The 19,064-nt window shown below is 34.3% G+C and overlaps 1 protein-coding gene across 1 annotated transcript; it reads left to right on the top strand.

The window, feature by feature from the left end:
• The first annotated feature begins 931 nt into the window (after nt 1-931).
• On the top strand, nt 932-1,876 carry LOC106844072 (olfactory receptor 4P4-like). The gene has a single exon (XM_014861399.1). The coding sequence runs from the start codon at nt 932-934 to the stop codon at nt 1,874-1,876; it is 945 nt and encodes a 314-aa protein (XP_014716885.1).
• The last annotated feature ends 17,188 nt before the right edge of the window (nt 1,877-19,064 follow it).

Raw genomic sequence — 19,064 nt, 5'->3', positions numbered from 1 at the left:
GTGAAAGAGAGGAAAGCCAGCCTGAGATGCTAAGAGTTGTCATATGGAAACTGAGAGGAGCACACATTTTCAGGATGGCTGATTAGGAAGAACTGAACAATTTGAGTACATCAATTCAAAAGAAGCCAATTTATGTAAATGTGTAAGGCATTGCACGAGACTAAAATCCAAACTAAACCTACTCTTATTATTCTCAGCTGCCTTGCTGAATATCAAATACATTTGAGATTATATTTTGGAAAACACAGATAATCATACTTATCTTGTTATCCTTCTGGTTGGCTATGAAATATAACTCTCTGTTTGTAAATTAAGTATATTTATAAATTAAACACAAGAGAAATATATTTGATTTTGGCCAGGCGTAAATGCCTCATGATTCCAAACATATTTGTTGATTTTTCTACTTACCACCTTCCTTTACAGGATAGATGGCAGGACATTTCTCACATGTAACATTATCCACATATTGTACTACATGTATTTGCATTTTTTGTGTTTTCACTCAGTGTTTCATTTATGTGTGCATTTTCTCAATAATAAACAGTGGGAATCACAAAGAGATAACTAATGTTTTGTTTTTGTTTCTCCAAAGTACCATTTCTTTAATTCCATCAAGGCATAATATCCAGTACATTTGATCATACTATTAATAGCATTTTTACATAAATACACTGCATTTGACAATGCTAGTCTTTACCTCGGGTACCTAAGATGTTTACCAGTAATTATTATTTTCAAGAAAGGCACAAAAATAGCTGCTGAAAAGCCTTGCTAAATAAAAATTAAATTTCTATTTTCTTTGACCTTTGGACCCTTTCTGTTATAATATGCCCCAGGCTATGGAATGATATGAATCATTATATTTAAATATGTGTCATAAGAATTCATAATTTATATAATTTTAGGTGGTTGCAAACTACTTGGGATCATGGAAAATAGGAATAACATCACAGAATTTTTTCTCTTAGGACTTTCTCAGAAAAAGGAAATAGAAGTTCTCTGTTTTTTACTGTTCTTATTTTGTTACATTGCAATTTTGATTGGAAATTTGCTTGTCATGATTTCTCTCACCTGCAGTCAGCTTATTAACCAGCCTATGTATTTCTTCCTGAGTTACCTTTCACTCTCAGACCTTTGCTACACCTCCACTGTGACCCCCAAGTTAATCATTGACTTATTGGCGGAAAAGAAGACCATTTCCTACAATGGATGCATGACACAGCTCTTTAGTATGCACTTCTTTGGGGGGATTGAGGTCTTCATCCTCACAGGGATGGCTTATGACCGCTATGTGGCCATTTGCAAGCCCCTGCACTACACTGTCATCATGAGCAGGCAGAAGTGTGATGCCATTATCGCTGCTTCCTGTGCTGGGGGATTCCTACATTCTTTTGGTCAGTTTCTCCTCACCATCTTTCTACCCTACTGTGGGCCCAATGAAATAGATCACTACTTCTGCGATGTGTATCCTTTGCTGAAACTGGCCTGCATTGACACAAGCAGAATTGGTCTCCTCGTCATTGCCAATTCAGGCCTGATGGGTCTGGTGACTTTTGTCGTCTTGTTGATATCTTATACTGTGATCTTGTATACTGTCAAGTCCTACTCTGCAGAGAATCGTCACAAAGCTCTTTCTACATGCAGTTCCCACATCACTGTGGTGGTCCTTTTTTTTGTTCCTTTACTCTTTATTTATATTCGACCAGCAACTACTTTACCAGAAGACAAAGTGTTTGCTCTTTTTTATACTATCATTGCTCCCATGCTCAACCCTCTGATATATACATTAAGAAACACGGAGATAAAAAATGCCATAAAGAAACTATGGTTCCGTATCATACAAAGTAAGGAAATAAATGGAAAGACTCCCTGACTTTCTCTACAAACCTTGTTGAATCTGACTTCTTTACCTTGAAACTTTTTTAAATGCATGATGTTTGTGTATGTCTCTTGCATGTAGCAACATGCCTAAGCAAAAATAAGAGCAAAAGTTTATGATTTTTTGGATTTCTCCAGGCTGCCTCTCTGCTGTGCTTTCCTTTCTAGTTTTCTTATTTAGATCTCCTCTGCCCTATTGATCCTTTGGCTGTGTAACTAATTTAGATATTTAGCAGCAGACCATCAAACACAGTGTGCAGTACAAATCAACACTGTGAGCTCATTTACCTCATTCTTGTGTGTGACTCTATTCAAGGAACCAATTCCAGCTAGCAAACAATGATAAAAAAATAATAATAATTACTATCTTTCACTTGAATCACTTAGATCTAAAAGATCTAATTTATATTCCACAACAATATTTCTCAAAAAATTCACCTAGTACTGTGATAATTTTATACCCAGTGGTATTCTGAAGGTTTTCATATCCCCAACACCTGTACATTTTCCCCAAGCCTCACATTAAAATCATTTTCTTTTGTTCTAACTTACTTTCTCACTGAGGTCTGTTCATATACAAATCAACTGCTCCTCTCTGGATAATTACAGCACCTTACATGCATGAGTTCAAGACCCAGAATAGTTTACTATGAGGACTTATGCCCAAAAAAGCATCTAGAAATGGAAATGATAATAGTATACCACTCACAGTTTTGTGACCATTATATGTGGAGGGTTAAAACACTGCCTGGCACTCAGTAAGTGCTCAATAAGTATGAGCTGTTTTTATTGCTCAATCCCTTGTTAAGCATCAGAAAAGTAACCATTCTGATAATTACTTTTCTCTGGAACAGTGAGGGTGTGAGGATGGAAAAAAGTTAAGTAATGCTCACATTAATGTCATGTTCCTGTAACTGATGAAATTAAATTTTTCTCAGAGTAGACAAGTAGAGAGTATCACTTAAACTCAATGAGCGCGTTTTATTTTTTTATCACTGTTAAGGTTAAAGAAAGTTTTTTCAGTAGAAATTGGAAGTTACCCTGGAGTAAATTTGCCCAACATCAGAAATGGCTGGTTGCAAAATCAAGCCACTGAATAACTAGTTTGGACAGGAGAGGATCTCAAAGATCTTTAGAAACTCTACTGACATGATGTATTTCCATAAGGAATGCTTTTCAGGTTGGTAGAGAAGGCTTACTAAATAAAGATGAGTTATTTTTGTTGATGGTTCCTAACATGGGTGAATAATATAAAGAGAAAAATAGTGTAATGCTATGACTCAGTTTAAAGTTCCCAACAAATAAAATTAAAAATATAACATGCTAGAAATTCTTAAAAAATATCCTAAGATACTTTCCTGATTGTTGTTCTTTTTGTGTGTGTGTTTGAGGACGATTGGCCCTGAGCTAATGTGTTGCCAACCTTTTTCTTTTTGCGTGAGGAAGATTGTCACTGAGCCATCTCTGCCAATCTTCCTCTATTGTATGTGGGATGCTGCCACAGCATGGATTGATGAGCAGCGCCAGGTCTGCACGCAGGACCTGAACCCACAAACCCTGGACCACTGAAGCAAAGTACAATTATTTAACCACTATGCTACCAGGCTGACCACTCCTGGATGTTGTTTATCTAGTTCTTGACAGTTATTCTTAAGCTCCTGAGTGGGCGTGAACAGTGCATATATCAAAGAACATCATCACAGCAGAATTGTGAAAGATCACTTGTTAGCTTACAATTAGCAGGGTCTTTGGTAAGAAGACAAGCAAAGTCTTAAAGTTTGCCTCTGTTTCATAGCTCCATTTTCCAGCCAGCCAGACTTGAATTATTGAAAAATAAAACATCAAAAATTAATATAAATCATTATCTTTTATTTTAATTCTTGGAATAAAATTTCTGAACAGAGATTATTAAAATACATGGAGGAAAAACATTGGTAACACAAACCATTAACGAGGGAATTCTTCATTTAACTCTTTCACTTTTGCACTGTATCTCCTCCCTTCCCATCTTCTCCAGAAGGTCACTTCCTCATCACTTCATTGATTCTCCTGTCTTGCTCTGCATCATTGATTTTTCTCTCTCCAGTTGGATCATTGATATCAGCATAACAATATAGGGAAACATAAGATTCTTTGCAATTTAAGTGACCTTACTAGCTGTTCCATTCAGGTTATCCATCTTTTATTGTCTTTGACCAGGACATTTTACAACTCTATAGAGAAGTTGAGACTTCGAAAATAATAGCAATATCAATAGTGCTTGCTCATAAAAATACAATTATGCGCCCAGTGAAATGGAATTGATTGTAGCCCAGTGGATACTTTGCTAGTTTTGCATCCAGTTGTAAATTCATTTCAGCACTACTGACTAGACTATTAAGGTGGTCTGGCACATTTTGTTCTTGTCTGAACCAGTGGTAACATCTTACTATTTTCTGCATTAAATACTGAGTTAAATAAAATCTTTGACATATTCGTTATTCGGACAAAAATCACAACTATATCCTCTTTTAAAATTTATCCTTTAATAAACTAAATTGTTATTTATCTCATCCAAAATAAAGCAAAATAGAACCTCTTTTGTCGTTACTTTCCCTTCCCAGTTTCCCCAGTTCTCATTTCTTTTCTACCTACGCTCATTGTATCTAATTTCACTCCTCCAAGTTTTATTGTAAGCTCTCAAGTTAGATTTTCAGTTCTACCACTTCACTGAAGCTGCTCTTATCAAGGTTGTCAATGACTTTCATGTTAATATATCCAGGGTTACACAGATTTGATCACTCTTTTTACCTCGAGACATTTTGACTTGGCTTTGGAGGCACCATCCTCTGCTGCTTCTCCTATTACATCTAAAAATTATGTCTCAGCTTAGTTTTTTTTTTTTTTTTATGGCTCTTACTGTTCTTGCAAAACTCTGTACTTTGGACAGTCATGGGGCTAAGGCCTTGAATTTGTATTCTTTTCTGATCTTGGTTATTTCATATGATCCAATAGTTTTACATTCTCCCTATGTGCAGATAACTCCAAATTTTTAATCTTCCAACTCAGACCTCTCCCTTCAACTCACATACCCATCTCCGTTCACTGAATTACTGTAACAACCCTCAATCTGGTCTCCTTTCTTCCTCACTTGTCTTCACTTTTTAATCTCAACTGAGCAATAGACTAAGTCTGAGGAGGCTCCACATAATGTGGACCCTTTACCCCTTTACCGATCCACTGATCTCCCTTGCTAATTTCTACCCCCTTCATTCTATCTAACTTCACTGGCCTGATCACTATATCCTGAACTTACTCTTTGTGGCTCTCCTTGGAAATTTTTCCATTCAGATATTTGTATGGCTAGCCAACTCAATTTCTTGATTCTCTGCTCAAGCATCAATTTCTCAGTGAATTCTTTGCTGGTCAACCTATATAAAATTTCCACACATATTCACATCCATATGTAGACCCTTTTTATTCCTCTGCTTTGCTTTATTTTATCCTTAAATATGTTAGTATCTAAGCTGTTATACATTTTATGTATTTATCTTATTTAATGGCTGACTCAATTAAAATGTAAGCTCAATGAAAGCAAGGGTATCTGTGTTTTGTTTTGTTTTGTTTTTACTGTATTCTTAGAATAACAGCTGGTATATAATAAATAATTAATAAATATTTGTTGAATAAATGCACACTAAATAAATTTATTGAGAAAAATCTCTAACTACAGGGTATGTAATCTAAAACAGAGAGGGCATGTTCATAGATCTATGTATTTATCATGTATTGCATTCTTTATATATACTGAGAAATATACCTGGGTTCTAAATTCTCTTCCAAAAATATTATTCTTCCCTTCCCAAATCAGTTCCTTACTGTAATGATACGTGAGAAAGCAAATTCTCCTTCAAGGTTCTTATTTGCACACTATTACAGATGTCAGCAGAAGTGTAAGAAGCCTCTCCTTTTCAATTTCTATCAGATCTCTGAGATGGTTTGTACTGTCAATTACTGAGTCTTCTTTGTGACTAGGTTACTAACTTTTGTAACTAGCTTAGTCGTCTAATTTTCCTTCTTTCCTTTTCCTCTTCTTTCTCCCTTCCTTAAACATGAACCTAAGACTATAGGTAGAGCAACCATTTTGAAACCATTCGGGCAAATACTTCCTGAAAAATGTGGTAAAGAAGGATCTAGGAGGATCGTGGGTCTGGATGAATTATTCCAGGACCTATATCATTCAATCAGCTACACCATGGTTTTAAATACTCCCTATGTGCACATAAACTCTGCTTTTATGGATTTATTATTATATTAAAAACTATTTGTTTAAGTTCCTGAACTATTTTCTACTAACTATGATGGAGGATAATTCTAACTAATATGTACTTAATTTTTTTGCCTCTTCTTGGCAACTAATTCTTCTTCATAAACTTTAGGATTATTTTATTTAAAAGAAAAACAAAAAAATCCTGATAATTTAACTGGAAATGAAATTTAATGTATATATCAATTCAGGAAATTATTGTGTTGTGATTTTTTTATGATGTTTATGATCTCCTTCCTAAACTTTAATATGTAATTCTGTCAGTGTTTATTTTATGGCTTTAAATAAGGTCATATGGTTTTCTTCTTATTGATCCAGCATTTCTCTTAGCAAAATTTAGTTGAAAAGAATTTACTGTTTTGTTATTGATGTAAATAGAACCTCTTATCTCCTTCTCTAGTTTTTATCCCTAGATTAGACAGAATCTGTTAATTTTGCAGATACATATCTTAGATTTAGCTGCCTTACCAATTTTCTTACTAATTCTAGATATTTTTATCATTCTTTTAGGTTTTATAGGCTTACACCCTACCCCATTTTGCAGGTGGATAAAGTCTCACAGAATTTTAGTGTCTTTCTCATGTAGTTAATACCAAAAGCTGTGTCCCTAACTCTCAGTTCAGAGCACACTCCACTAAACCGTTACAGCAACTGCTTGATTTAAAGAAAGTTACATCTAAGATAAACTTTTTCTAAGCTAAAATCATAGTATTGTGATTATATTTGATGGATTATTTATTTATGAAGCATAGAAGCACATGCAAAAGTTCACCAGAAAAATTTTAGCTTGGAAGAAAGACCACATGCCAAATTGGGAAACAAAGAAGGCGTTTTTAACAGTGTAACACGTGGTAGTGTTAGACTATGGAGCTAAACTTGAAGAGATAGAATTTAATGCAATAGTCAAGGAACAGAAGAAATGAGATTCGGAGTAATATAAATGTAGTCTATGTTTAGCAGCCTCTGGATCAGGTCTCTCAAATACCACTGTTTCAAGAACATAAAAAGATGAAAACTGAAAAAAAAACTCATTTAAAATAAACAGATAGTATTCATTTCTGTCTTCCAAAATGGATAGGAGACTGAAATTCAAAGCTTTCCCAATTACTTTATATTCAGAATAGAGAGGGCTAGAATTGGGGAAACTTAATTTAGTGTGCAAAGGTAGACACAGAGGAAAGAAGAGGACAAAATGTTAATTGAAGGAAGCAGATATTGGGGAAAATAGTGCAAAATGGGAAATGTAAGGTACCAGTAAAAAACGACTAAATACTATACAGCTTAAAAATATTTTACTTTGATGTAAAACCCCTTTGATGCTTTAAGCCTAAAATAGAGTCTCCCTGAACCAGTAGAACATGCGGTCTCTGAAACCAGGTTATCTGTGTTTAGACTCTTTTCCAACCACACACACATCTATTGCCTGGGTAAATCTGGGAAAGTGTCCCAACATCTGTAACTCTGTCCTCTCAACTGTAAAAGAGGAATAATAATGGTATCTAATCATAAGATTAATTTGAGTATTGAGTAGCAAATTAGAACACTACCTGGCACCTAGTAAGCATTCAATGAATCTTAGCTATTAATACATTTCAGACACATTGTGTGGGTGCTTTTGGATACTACAGAAGAAGCTGAGGGAGTTGTATACTTGGACTCAAGAATGCAGAGGGAGACAAACTTAGCCAACATTTCATCATGAAATCCAGGTGCATAAAGTGACATGGTCAAGGAGCTGGGCATATCCACTTGTTACTGCTATAGGGTAGAGAGTAGATTTCAGCTCCACCCAGGAGGATTCAGAATTAATTGAGGATAATGCAAATAACATTTTAGTTAGCAAACACTGGTTCTGAAGATATTTTAATTTATTCTAGGAAGAATAGAAAAGAAGAAAAGATTGTGAAAGAAGATTGCATAAAAAAGAAAAAGGAAATACTATCAGGAACCATAGAGAAACATGACACCTGTGAGTATCATTTCCTATGGGAAAAAGAAGAAAAAAAGGTTATCTTCAATAGGTTGCAAGAAGATGTCTATAAAACTGAACAAAAAGTTTTAAGGCGAACAAATTGATTTTAAAAAGAAAATAGATACAAAACAGAAACAGATTAGGAAGAACAAAGGAGGAAAATAAAATTAAGTAGAAAAATTAAAATCCTATTTGATGGCATTAAAATCCAAAATTTAAAATGCTGACAATCACATACTGAAAACTTGAGATGCTCTCTCACTTTGGAGAGGAAAGGGAAAATAGATAAATTCAGTAAGAGAGATTACAACTGATATTTCAGATAACGATATTGAGATATAAGAATTATCAGTTTTCTCATCATTAAATTCTGAAAACAGATAAATTAGAAGAAATTCATGTTAAGGATAACTTTCTTGAGATGGGAAATGAAACATGAAAATTAAAAATCAGAGCTTGCAGATGTAAGCCTTAAAATATTTCTGAAATTTTTAAAAACTATAAAATTGATTTGTTCAGACACTTGCTGTTTAAAGCAATTTCAATGATAAACGAAAAGATCTGACAGGTTTTTAAGCAGACAATAAAAACAAAGTAAGTTTTTGAAAAATCAGTTCAATTATGTGATTTCTGCTTTAGAACAAATACAAACACAAGATTTTTTAGGTATAAAAATGATGAGAAAATACAATTGTCTTGTAGAATTACTTAACCATGAATTCAGAAACAACCAAGGAACAAATATCTGCACAACGTAAAAAGTCAAAGATTTACTGTTTAATAAAGTTTCTATAAATTAAAAAGAAGACGACTAACAGCACCCTGTTCTTTTCATTTGTAGTTATTATATGTTTGCCTGTTTTCTTATTTATTCTCTGTCTTCACCTTTAGTCTCTAACCTCATTGAGGGCAAAGACTATGTCTGTTTTGTCCACCACTATATCCATTCTCTACACTGAGTTTTATTCAACTCAGACTTTGTTAGATGTAGGTGACAGCAAATATTTTTAAATAAATGAATTAACAAGATCATTTTATTTTTGTGAGGTTTTCTATATTTTCTACAATATGCATCTGTGAAATTTTAAGCATAACAAATAATATATTTTTGGAAAGGAGTTTGCCATACAGAGATAAATTTGTAAGCTACTTGCACAGCTGGCAAGAGAACCCATGGCAGTGGATAGGCTTCCTGAAAGAAAAGATGTAAGGAAAAGAACTTTTTTCTAGACATCAATTAGAAATGCCAGTACCCTAACAAGCTTGATTTTGGGGATAAATTAAATCTTAAATCCTTGGTCTATCTTTAGTACTTTTAATCATGGCCATATTCCATTTCAGCTCTCCTTAACCTTAGCCACCTGTTGCTGCCCTGTCCTGAGATGTGAGCATTACGTACAACATTTCCTTGGAGTTCCCATGTGCCATGTCTAATCTCAGTGCTTTGGATCCTGATGCAATAGGGAAACACAATTATTGACTTTGTCATAACTATTTATGAGGGAGAAATTTAAGCTACAGTTTATATCTTTGGCAAAGTATACTGATGGGAAATTTCTAAACCTTCAGAGATATTGAGAGCTATTCTATATGTTTTCTCAGAATTCACTTTAAATACTAATTTGATATCAAAAAGAATATATATTTAGAATTGTATATAAAGAATTATATATATGTGTATATAAATTTTCTCTAGATGTAAAAGTAAATATCAGAGAGACACTTCTTTCTTTTTAGAAATAGAAAAATAGTATGCTAAAAACAAATCTCAATTTGGTTCTATTTACCAAACGTATCTCTACTGATGGAATTCACAAGAGTTCTGTCATAAGATTTTATGCAATTTCAGATTTATAATTTATTGCACAGCTATATTAATTTTTTAATTCTGACTTTATCTTATATGTGACCCTCCACTTAAACAAAATCTGTCTGGTGAATTAAGTAGCTGGTAAGTTAAATCTAGGTTATAAATGTACTAGTAAATTTCCTTAAAATGAATATTTGAATCCTTCTGATTATATTTATGATCTCATCCCTCTAATAAACCTTTGGATGAAAAAATTCAGAATCATTAAAAAAGCCATTTTTACTATTATGGGAAAGACTTTGCTTGACCTTCCAACTATAATAAACTGTGCTATGATGAATTTCGATTTGTGCATCTACTATATGAGTTATCAATGCCACATCTCTCAGCAGCTTTCAAAATATTACTAGGTTTGCTTGTATTGTTTTATTATAAAATCTCATAAATTTAATTATATCATTATGCTCCTATGTTACATTATGGAAGAAAGTTGAATGGGAAGAAGGTTGTACTGGCTCAGCAGATTAGTGGACAGAAGTTCAGTGAAGGAACTGAATATAACTTGATTAAACAGCAAAATAACAGTACAATTCTAAGACTATGCAGAAGCGAAAATTTATGCCATAATTTTCAATTAATCCACTTGAATGCATATCTATGGGGTATGTTTTATTTTATAAATTTTATACAGACCTTTCTTTTTTTTGAGAAGAACAATTGTCAAGGGGAGATGTGAACATCCATCTTATTTGGGTAGGGTTAAAGAATTCAAAGGAAAGAAAACAAAAGCTTTAGATGACTAGAATAAGCAGGGGTACCTTCTGGTTTGTGAGGAAAAGGTCAGCTTAACCCTGACCAGGAGGGAAAGATTTTGTTTAATGAGAGAATGTTTCTCTAATGTGAAGATCCCAGCCGCAAGTGAGAAATAACGGCTTTTTCATGGCAGGGAAACTATGCTGTGTTTAATCTACTTACCTTTATTTATCCATATTGAAATATAGTATATTTTTGATAAGATATTCAACATTTGTAAGAAGAATGATAAGATGACATGGTATTCTTAATTTATGTTTGTGCCCCGGATACAACAAAAGCATATGATACTAATGATAAAAATATTTCTTAAATGTTTAATCTTGATATATACCAGGTTCTGTCTCAGGCTTATACGTAAATCAACTCATCAAATCCTTACAACAAACTTCAGAGTTAATTTTAGTATTGCTCACTTTATAAAGGGAGAAAATAAGATTGCACACTTTGCCCAAGATTATGCTCCAGGTGAGTTTTGGAGCCAGAATCCGATTTCATTTTATGTAGCCCCAGACATTATCTTCTTAATTATTAGGACCTACTACCACTTGAATATCTTGAGTACCTCCTAAGTTTATAACACCATGAGGATTCCACAGGGGAAGCAGGAGGAACTAGTGTGTTTTTGAGCAATGAGGTTCATATGTGTAATTTAATTTTATTTCCACAGTAATCCTATAACTTAGGTACTGCAATCCTCATTTTATGGACAAAGGGAAAAATGTTCAAGGAGGTGAAGAATCTTGCATTTAAATATCAGAGCTGTGTTCTGAACTAGGATCTATCTTCAAAGTTTCTGATATTTCCAATATTGAGAAGAGAGGAACAGTACAAGATGTAATTCCTGACCCACTGCAATTACATTTTCCCTAAGGCCTTCATCTTACATTTAGTAATTGTAGAAGGTGGCTAATAATTATTGAATGTGTAATACTTTCTAGACACTGCTCTAAAAAGTTCCACATTTATTAACTTTTATAATTGAAAAAAATCACCCTATGTAGAGGTATTATCACTATCTCAGTTTTATGGAGAAGGAAAGTGAGGCACAGAAACTGCCACTGTTGATAATATATTCTCAGTCTCCACGTATCCAGTGGTTGAGGGAAGTCAGGAAGGAGGCTGACAAGTGTTTCCCCCACACTAATGGAGAATCAGGAGTCACACACTCTCAGAATCTGGGGAGATCTTCAGAGACTACTTAATCCAACTCCTTTATTATATGAATGGGATCCTGAAATCCTAGGGAATGAACAGTTAGATAGAATGGGAGAAAAGCTCCGTCTTTCATCGAGTCATGCTGCTTGTGTAAGTGGATTCTCTAAGAAGGACAGGGAGAAAATGATTGAGCAAAGCAGGCTACATTATTTTTAGTGTATTATGTTTGAGAGAACTATTTTGAAATCAGAGGAGCCCACTTTTCCATTTAATATTTTCAAACTTGGACCCCATAGTTGATTGCTTTATAAGATGGAAATTGAATAAATTTTCTGAAAATTCACTTATTTTGAAAGACCGGATGAGGAGAAGAAATAATTTTTAAAAATAAATCTATGTTGCTCTTCAGATTATTTCTTCAACCTACACCCAGAGCACAGTCTTGTGACCACAGTATTCAAAATTGTGTAATGCTTTGGAATTTTCTGAGGTCTTATTCGTTTGTCTGACATTGCAAGGCCTTTGGTATTAGTGACACAGAGAACTAAAATATTCTTACATATTTGGCAAATTTAAACATAATTTGCAGGTCTCAGCAGTCATTCACCTAAAGGAAACCTGATAAAAATCAATGCACTTTTGTTTCTCAATTTTTTAATTAGGGATAAATGATTATCAGTGTGAATTCCTGGTCTTAGTTTCCCATAAAAATCTAAGTGGACTTCCAGACCCTAGTGGGCACAATTCTTAAATATTTTAAACTATACTTCCAGGATAAATGGACAGTCATATTTATAAAGATACTTTCAAATTAATTTATATCATAATTGTTAGTAATGTAATATTTAGTTTTATTTATAAGATATTTCCTTGTTCTAGAAATAAATACAAGTTTATGCTAAAATATTGGAAAATAAAGAACAGTATAAATTAGAAAATCAAAATCTGCATAGTCCAACCATTATAAGATAACCATTGTTAAGTTACATAAATATTTAAATTAATTTCTCTTAATATAACATAACAATATAAATTGAAGAATTTTTGAACTTTGGATATATTTTTCGTATAAAGAAGCAGGACTGACTCAAATAATAATACTAAAGTTAAAATAAGTAAAACAAAATACTTTTCAACTACATGTCTTTTAATTAGCATTGTTTAATTTTGCTTGTAACAGATTACATTCAATTTAATATAAAAAGCAGAAGTCTCCAAGGATGTATAAACATATGTTTTAATGCATTTAAAAATTATTGAATCAAGAACAAAGTTTTAAAACTAAGGTTGCTTTTACTGTAATCCTGCAAGAGAAATGAATAGAAAAAGCAGAGCTGTAGATACATTATCCAATAGAAGCTAGAAAATTTTTTAAGAAATATCAAAGTTTCATGGAGTAATATCTATATTATTTCTTCTTATAACTCCAAAAAAGACAAGTCAATTAAGAAAAATAATTTGTTCTTCAGTTTCATCATGAATTATCTGACTAATGGATGACTGGTTATTTCCAATGGCATAATATTCCTTCAAGATTATAGCACATTGTTTACTTCCCAATTTTCTCGTTACTTAATGTTTACCTAACATTAACTATATGCCAAGCACTGTATAAACTACCCACACACCCTCCACCATTTTTGTAATCTCATTAGAAACCATCTAATCTGGTAAAGTCTATCGCTACCTTCATTTTACATCCTACAGTGGCACATTATGTATTCACTCAAGATTATTTGAATGATCTCATTTTTCTAATTTTTTCCAGTAAGTTTATTGACATAATAATAGTATATAACATTGTGTAATTTTGAGGGTACGTTATTATTTATCAATTTCTGAATAGACTTCATTGTGCTCACCACCAGTAGCCTAATTTTTGTCCATCAATGTATATATGTGCACCTTGACCCTTTTTGCCCACACTCCAATTGTCCTCCCCTCTGGTAAATACTAATCTTTGTTATCTTTATCCATGTATTTGTTGTCTTCCACATACGAGTGAAATCATGCAGTATTTGTCCTTCTCTGTCTGGCTTAATTCACTTAACATCATATCCTCCGGTTCTGCCCAAGTTGTTGCAGATGGGACAGTTTTTGTTTTTTTAATGTCTGAGTAGTATTCTATTCTACCAGTTTTCATAATACCATTTATTGAAGAGACTTTCCTTCCTCTATTGTATGTTCCTGGCTGCTTCATTGAGGATTAACTGTTCATGGATGTGTGATTTTATTTCTGGGCTTTCAATTCTGATCCATTCATCAGTGAGTCTGTTTTTGTGCCAGTGCTATGCTGTTTTGATTACTATAGCATTGTAGTGTTTTTTGAAGTCAGGGATTGTGAAGCCTTAGTTTTGTTCCTTTTTCTCAGGATTGCTTTGACCATTCAGCGTCTTTTGTAGTTCCATACAGATTTTAGGATTCTTTGTTTTATTTCCATGAAGAATGTCATTGGAATTCGGATTGGGATTGCATTGAGTCTGTAGATTGCTTTAGGAAGTTTGGACATTTTAACTCTGTTGATTCTTCTGATGAAATAAGCTTGCAAAATTTCTCCATTTCTTTGTGTCTTCTCCAATATCTTTCAATAATATCTTGTAGTTTTCAGTGTATAGGTAGGTCCCTTCTTTGGTTGAGCTGATTCTTAGATATTTCATTCATTTTGCTGTAATTGTAAATGGGATTATATACTTGATTTCTCTTTCTGCTAGTTCTTTGTTAGTGTATACAAATGCAACAGATTTTTGAAGGTTGATTTTGTACCCTGCAACTTTGCTGTAATTTTTTATTATTTATACCAGTTTTCTGATGGAATCTTTATGGTTTTCTCTATACAGAATCATGTCAGCTGAAAACAGCAAGAGTTTCATTTCTTCCTTTCCAATTTGGATTCCTTTTATTTCTTCTTCTTGCCTAATTTCTCTGGCCAGAACCTTCAGTACTATGTTGAATAGGAGTGGTGCCAGGGGGCACCCTTGTCTTGTTCCTGTTCTCACAGTGATGCTTTAACTTTTTCACCAATGAGTATAATGTTGGCTGTGGGTGTCACATATGGCCTTTATCATGTTGAGGTACTTTCTTTCTTTATCCATTTTATTGAGAGTTTTTATCGTAAATGGATGTTGGATCTTGTCAAATGCTTTCTCTGCATCTATTGCGATGATCATGTGATATTAATTCCTCTTTTTGTTAATTTGGTGTATCACATTGATGGATTTTTGGATGTTGAACCACCCATGCATCCCTGGAATAAATCTCACTTATCATGGTGCATGATCCTTTTCTTGTATTGCTGTATTTGGTTTACCAATACTTTGTTGAGGATTATTGCATCTCTGTTCATCAGTGATAGTTCCCGGTAATTTTCCTTCTTTGTGTTATCCTTTTCTGGTTTGATATCAGGGTAATGTTGGCCTCTTAGGAAGCATTCAGTCATCTTCAATTTTTTGGAATAGTTTGAGAAGGATGGGTGTTAACTTTTCTTTGAATGTTTGGTAAAATACTCCAGAGAAGCCATCTGGTCCTGGACTTTCGTTTTTTGGGAGGTTACTGATTGATGTTGCAATCTCTTCACTTGTGATTGATGTATTCAGATTCTCTATTTCTTCTTGATTCAGTTTGGGAGGTTGTATGAGTCTAAGAATTTATCCATTTCTTCTAGGTTATCCAATTTGTGGGCAAATAATTTTTCATAGTGTTCTCTATAAATCCTTTGTATTTCTGCTGTATCTGTTGTAATTTCTCCTCTTTCATTTCTAACTTCATTTACTTGAGCCTTCTCTCTTTATTTTTTCATGAGTCTGGCTAAGGGTTTGTCAATTTTGTTTATCTTCTCAAAGAACCAGCTCTTAGTTTCATTGATCCTTTCTCTGTGTTTATAGTTTCTAATTATTTATTTCTACTCTGATTTTTATTATGCCCTTCCTTCTGCTAACTTTGGACTTTGTTTGTTCCTCTTTTTCTAGTTCTGCTAGATGAAGTTTAAGATTACTTGAGATCTTTCTTGATTGTTGAGGTAGGCCTATATTACTATGAATTTCCCTCTTATGATCTCATTTTTGTGCATCCCATGAGACATAGTATATTGTATTTTCATTTTTGTTGTATCCAGGTATTTTTAAATTTCTTTTTAATTTCTTCATTGATCCTTGATTGATCAGGATCATGTGGTTTAGTCCCCACATATTTCTGACTTCCCTAGTTTTTTTCTTGTAGTTGATTTCTAGTTTCATAGCATCATGGTCATAAAAGTTGGTTAAGATAATTTCAGTCTTCTTAAATTTATTGAGGCTTGCCCTGTTTGCCAAAATATGGTCTATTTTAAGAATAATCCATGTGCACTTGAGAAGAATGTGTATTCTGCTCTTTTTGGATGGAATGCTCTCTATATATCTATTAAGTCCATCTGATCAAGTGTCTCATTTAAATCCATTTCCTTGTTGATTTTCTGTCTGGATGATCTGCCCATTAATATATATTGGGTGTTGTGGTCCCCTAGTATTATTTTGTTGCTGTTAATTTCCAGCTTTAGGTCTGTTAATGGTTGCTTTATGTAGTTTAGTGCCCCGATGTGAGGTTGATATATATTTATATGTTATGTCCTCTTGGTGAAAAGTCCCTTTTATCATTAAATACTGCCTCTTCTTGTCTCTCATTGTCTTTTTTAAATTGCAGTCTGTTTTGTCTACTATAAGTATGGTGACACCTGATTTCTTTTGTTTGCAATTAACTTGGAATATTTTCTTCTGTCCCTCTCCTCTGAGCCTATGTTTGTCTTTAAAGCTGAGATGTGTTTACTGGAGGCAGCATATTGTTGGGTCTTATTTTTAAATCCATCCAACTACTCTTCATCTTTTGATTGGAGAATTCAGTCCACTTATATTTAGAGCTATTATTAATATATGAGGGCTTAATACTACCATTTTATCTCTGGTTTTCTGGTTGTTCTATGTTTCCATTGTTTTTCTTCGTTTGCATTTCTAATTGCCATTTCATTTTGGTGGTTTTCTGAGGAGGCTGTCTCAGTTTTACCTCTTTTTTGTGAATTAAGGGTCTGTTCTGAATTTTATTTAGTTGGTACCATGCAGTTTGTGTAAATGATCTTGCATCTGAAATGGTGTATTCGCTTTGAGCCTTTTATCTCCATTAACCTAAGCAGGTTCCATCCCTTTCCTCTTCACCTTCTGAGTTATTCTTGTTACAAATAGTTCTGTTTTTAATGTTGTGAGTCTGTGGCTAGGTTGAAGTATTTATAGTTACTTTTAATGCTTCCCTTTCTTTTAACTTTTAAGTTATAACTGAGCCTTTGCTTCCCCATTCTGAAAGAGAGCTGCAGTTTTCTGATTTTTCTGTCTATTTATCTCCTCTCTCAAATCTTTGAAAAACATTGCCTTTTTGTTTCTGGAGTGAGGCCATCTTTAATCATTTCTTGTAGGGGAGGTCTAGTGGTGATGAAGTCCTCAGCTTTTGTTTATCTTGGAAAGTTTTTATTGCTCCAACATGTCTGAAGGAAAGTTTCACTGGATAAGTATTCTTGCCTGAAAGTTTTTATCTTTCAGTATTTTGAATATATCACTCCATTGCCTCCTAGCCTGTAGGGTTTCTGCCAAGAAATCCACTGAAAACCTAATAGGGATTCCTTTGTAAGTTATTTTATTCTGCCTTGCTTGCCTTAAAATTTTTTCTTTGTCATTGACTTTTTCTAGTTTTACTATTATATGCCTTGGAGGGGATCTTTTAGCATTAATGTAATCAGGAGTTCTGTTATTTTCGTATATTTTTAAATCCATTTCCTTCCACAGGTTTGGGTATTTCTCAGCTACTATTTCTTGGAATAGCTCTTTGCTCCTTTCTGTCTCTCTTCTCTTTCTGGCATACCTGTAATCTTTATTTTGCTTTAACTAATTGAAAGACATATTTCTTGAAGAATTCCTTCACTTTTTAAAAAGCTTAGTTCTGTCTCCTCCTACACCCTTGGCATGCCTATCCTCTAAATCACTAATTCTTTCCTCCTAATATCAGCTGTACGTTTAAGGATTCTATATTATTTTTATTTCATTAAAAGTATTTTTAATATCAAGACTTTCTACTTGATTTTTTTACAGTTTCAATGTCTTTGGTGAAATATTCCTTCTTCTCATTAATTTTGTTTCTGAGCTCCTTGAACTGTCTTTCTGTGCTCTCTTGTTACTTGAGCTTCTTTATGACAGCTATTTTTAATTTTCTGTCATTTAGAGTATAAATTTCTGTGCCTTCAGAGTTCGTTTCTGGTGAATTGTTATTTTACTTCTGGTCTGAATTGTTGCTATTGTTTCTCATTTTGTTTGGTGAACTAATCTTTTGTCAGGGCATCTGTGGTAGTATTAGGTCACAGATTCCACCTGTTACCACTTGGGGGAAGCAGGAGCTGAGCTTCTGTTCCTACCCCATCTGCTGGAAGTTGTTGGGGGTACTATGGGTGCTTGCACTGGCCTGGAGAGCATTCAATCCCTTGTGTAGACTTCTTAGTTGGTGGAACTTCCTTGTGGAGTTTCAGCTAGGGCCACACCTTGGGGTTACAGGGACACAGAGGGCTCCCCTACTGCCAGGAAAGCAATCACCACAGTGCTAATGGTTGCAGCCACCTCTTCCTACAGTCGCTCTGGGGTATGCTACCTCTTGGGGGTACTATGCAGTACTATGGTTGCTCGCTTAGCAGTACTATGGGTGCTCGCTCAGGCCTCTAGTTCACTTGCCCCAGAATGTAGGTCTGCCAATGTAACTGCTTGTGGTCCCCTCATCTGCTGTGCTTGGTAGGTGGTGCTTCACACATGGGTACTGAGCCAGAGCCACTCCTTGATGGCACAGGGGCATGGTGGGCCCCCTTCTGGGAACATTTTCACAAGTGGTTTGAGGGCTGCTGCCACTTCTTTCTACAGTCATCCTGGACACATTCCTGCTGTCCAGATGCTCCTGCCAGGCTAGAAAACATTCATGAACATACACAGTCTTGCTGGGGGAGGTCAGGGAATGCTCATCTATCTACACCAATTCCAAGAGGGTCAGTCAATCCACCCTCAGATGTTTAGCTGTGTGTGGTTCTCAAAGGTCTTGTTATGCTATGTGGGATTCCTCTGTTAGCCAAT

This window comes from Equus asinus, chromosome 17, assembly GCF_041296235.1.
Source record: "Equus asinus isolate D_3611 breed Donkey chromosome 17, EquAss-T2T_v2, whole genome shotgun sequence".
Classification (NCBI taxonomy): Eukaryota; Metazoa; Chordata; class Mammalia; order Perissodactyla; family Equidae; genus Equus; species Equus asinus.
Note: the sequence above shows the minus strand (reverse complement) of the source record. Positions and strands in the feature narration are given on the sequence as shown.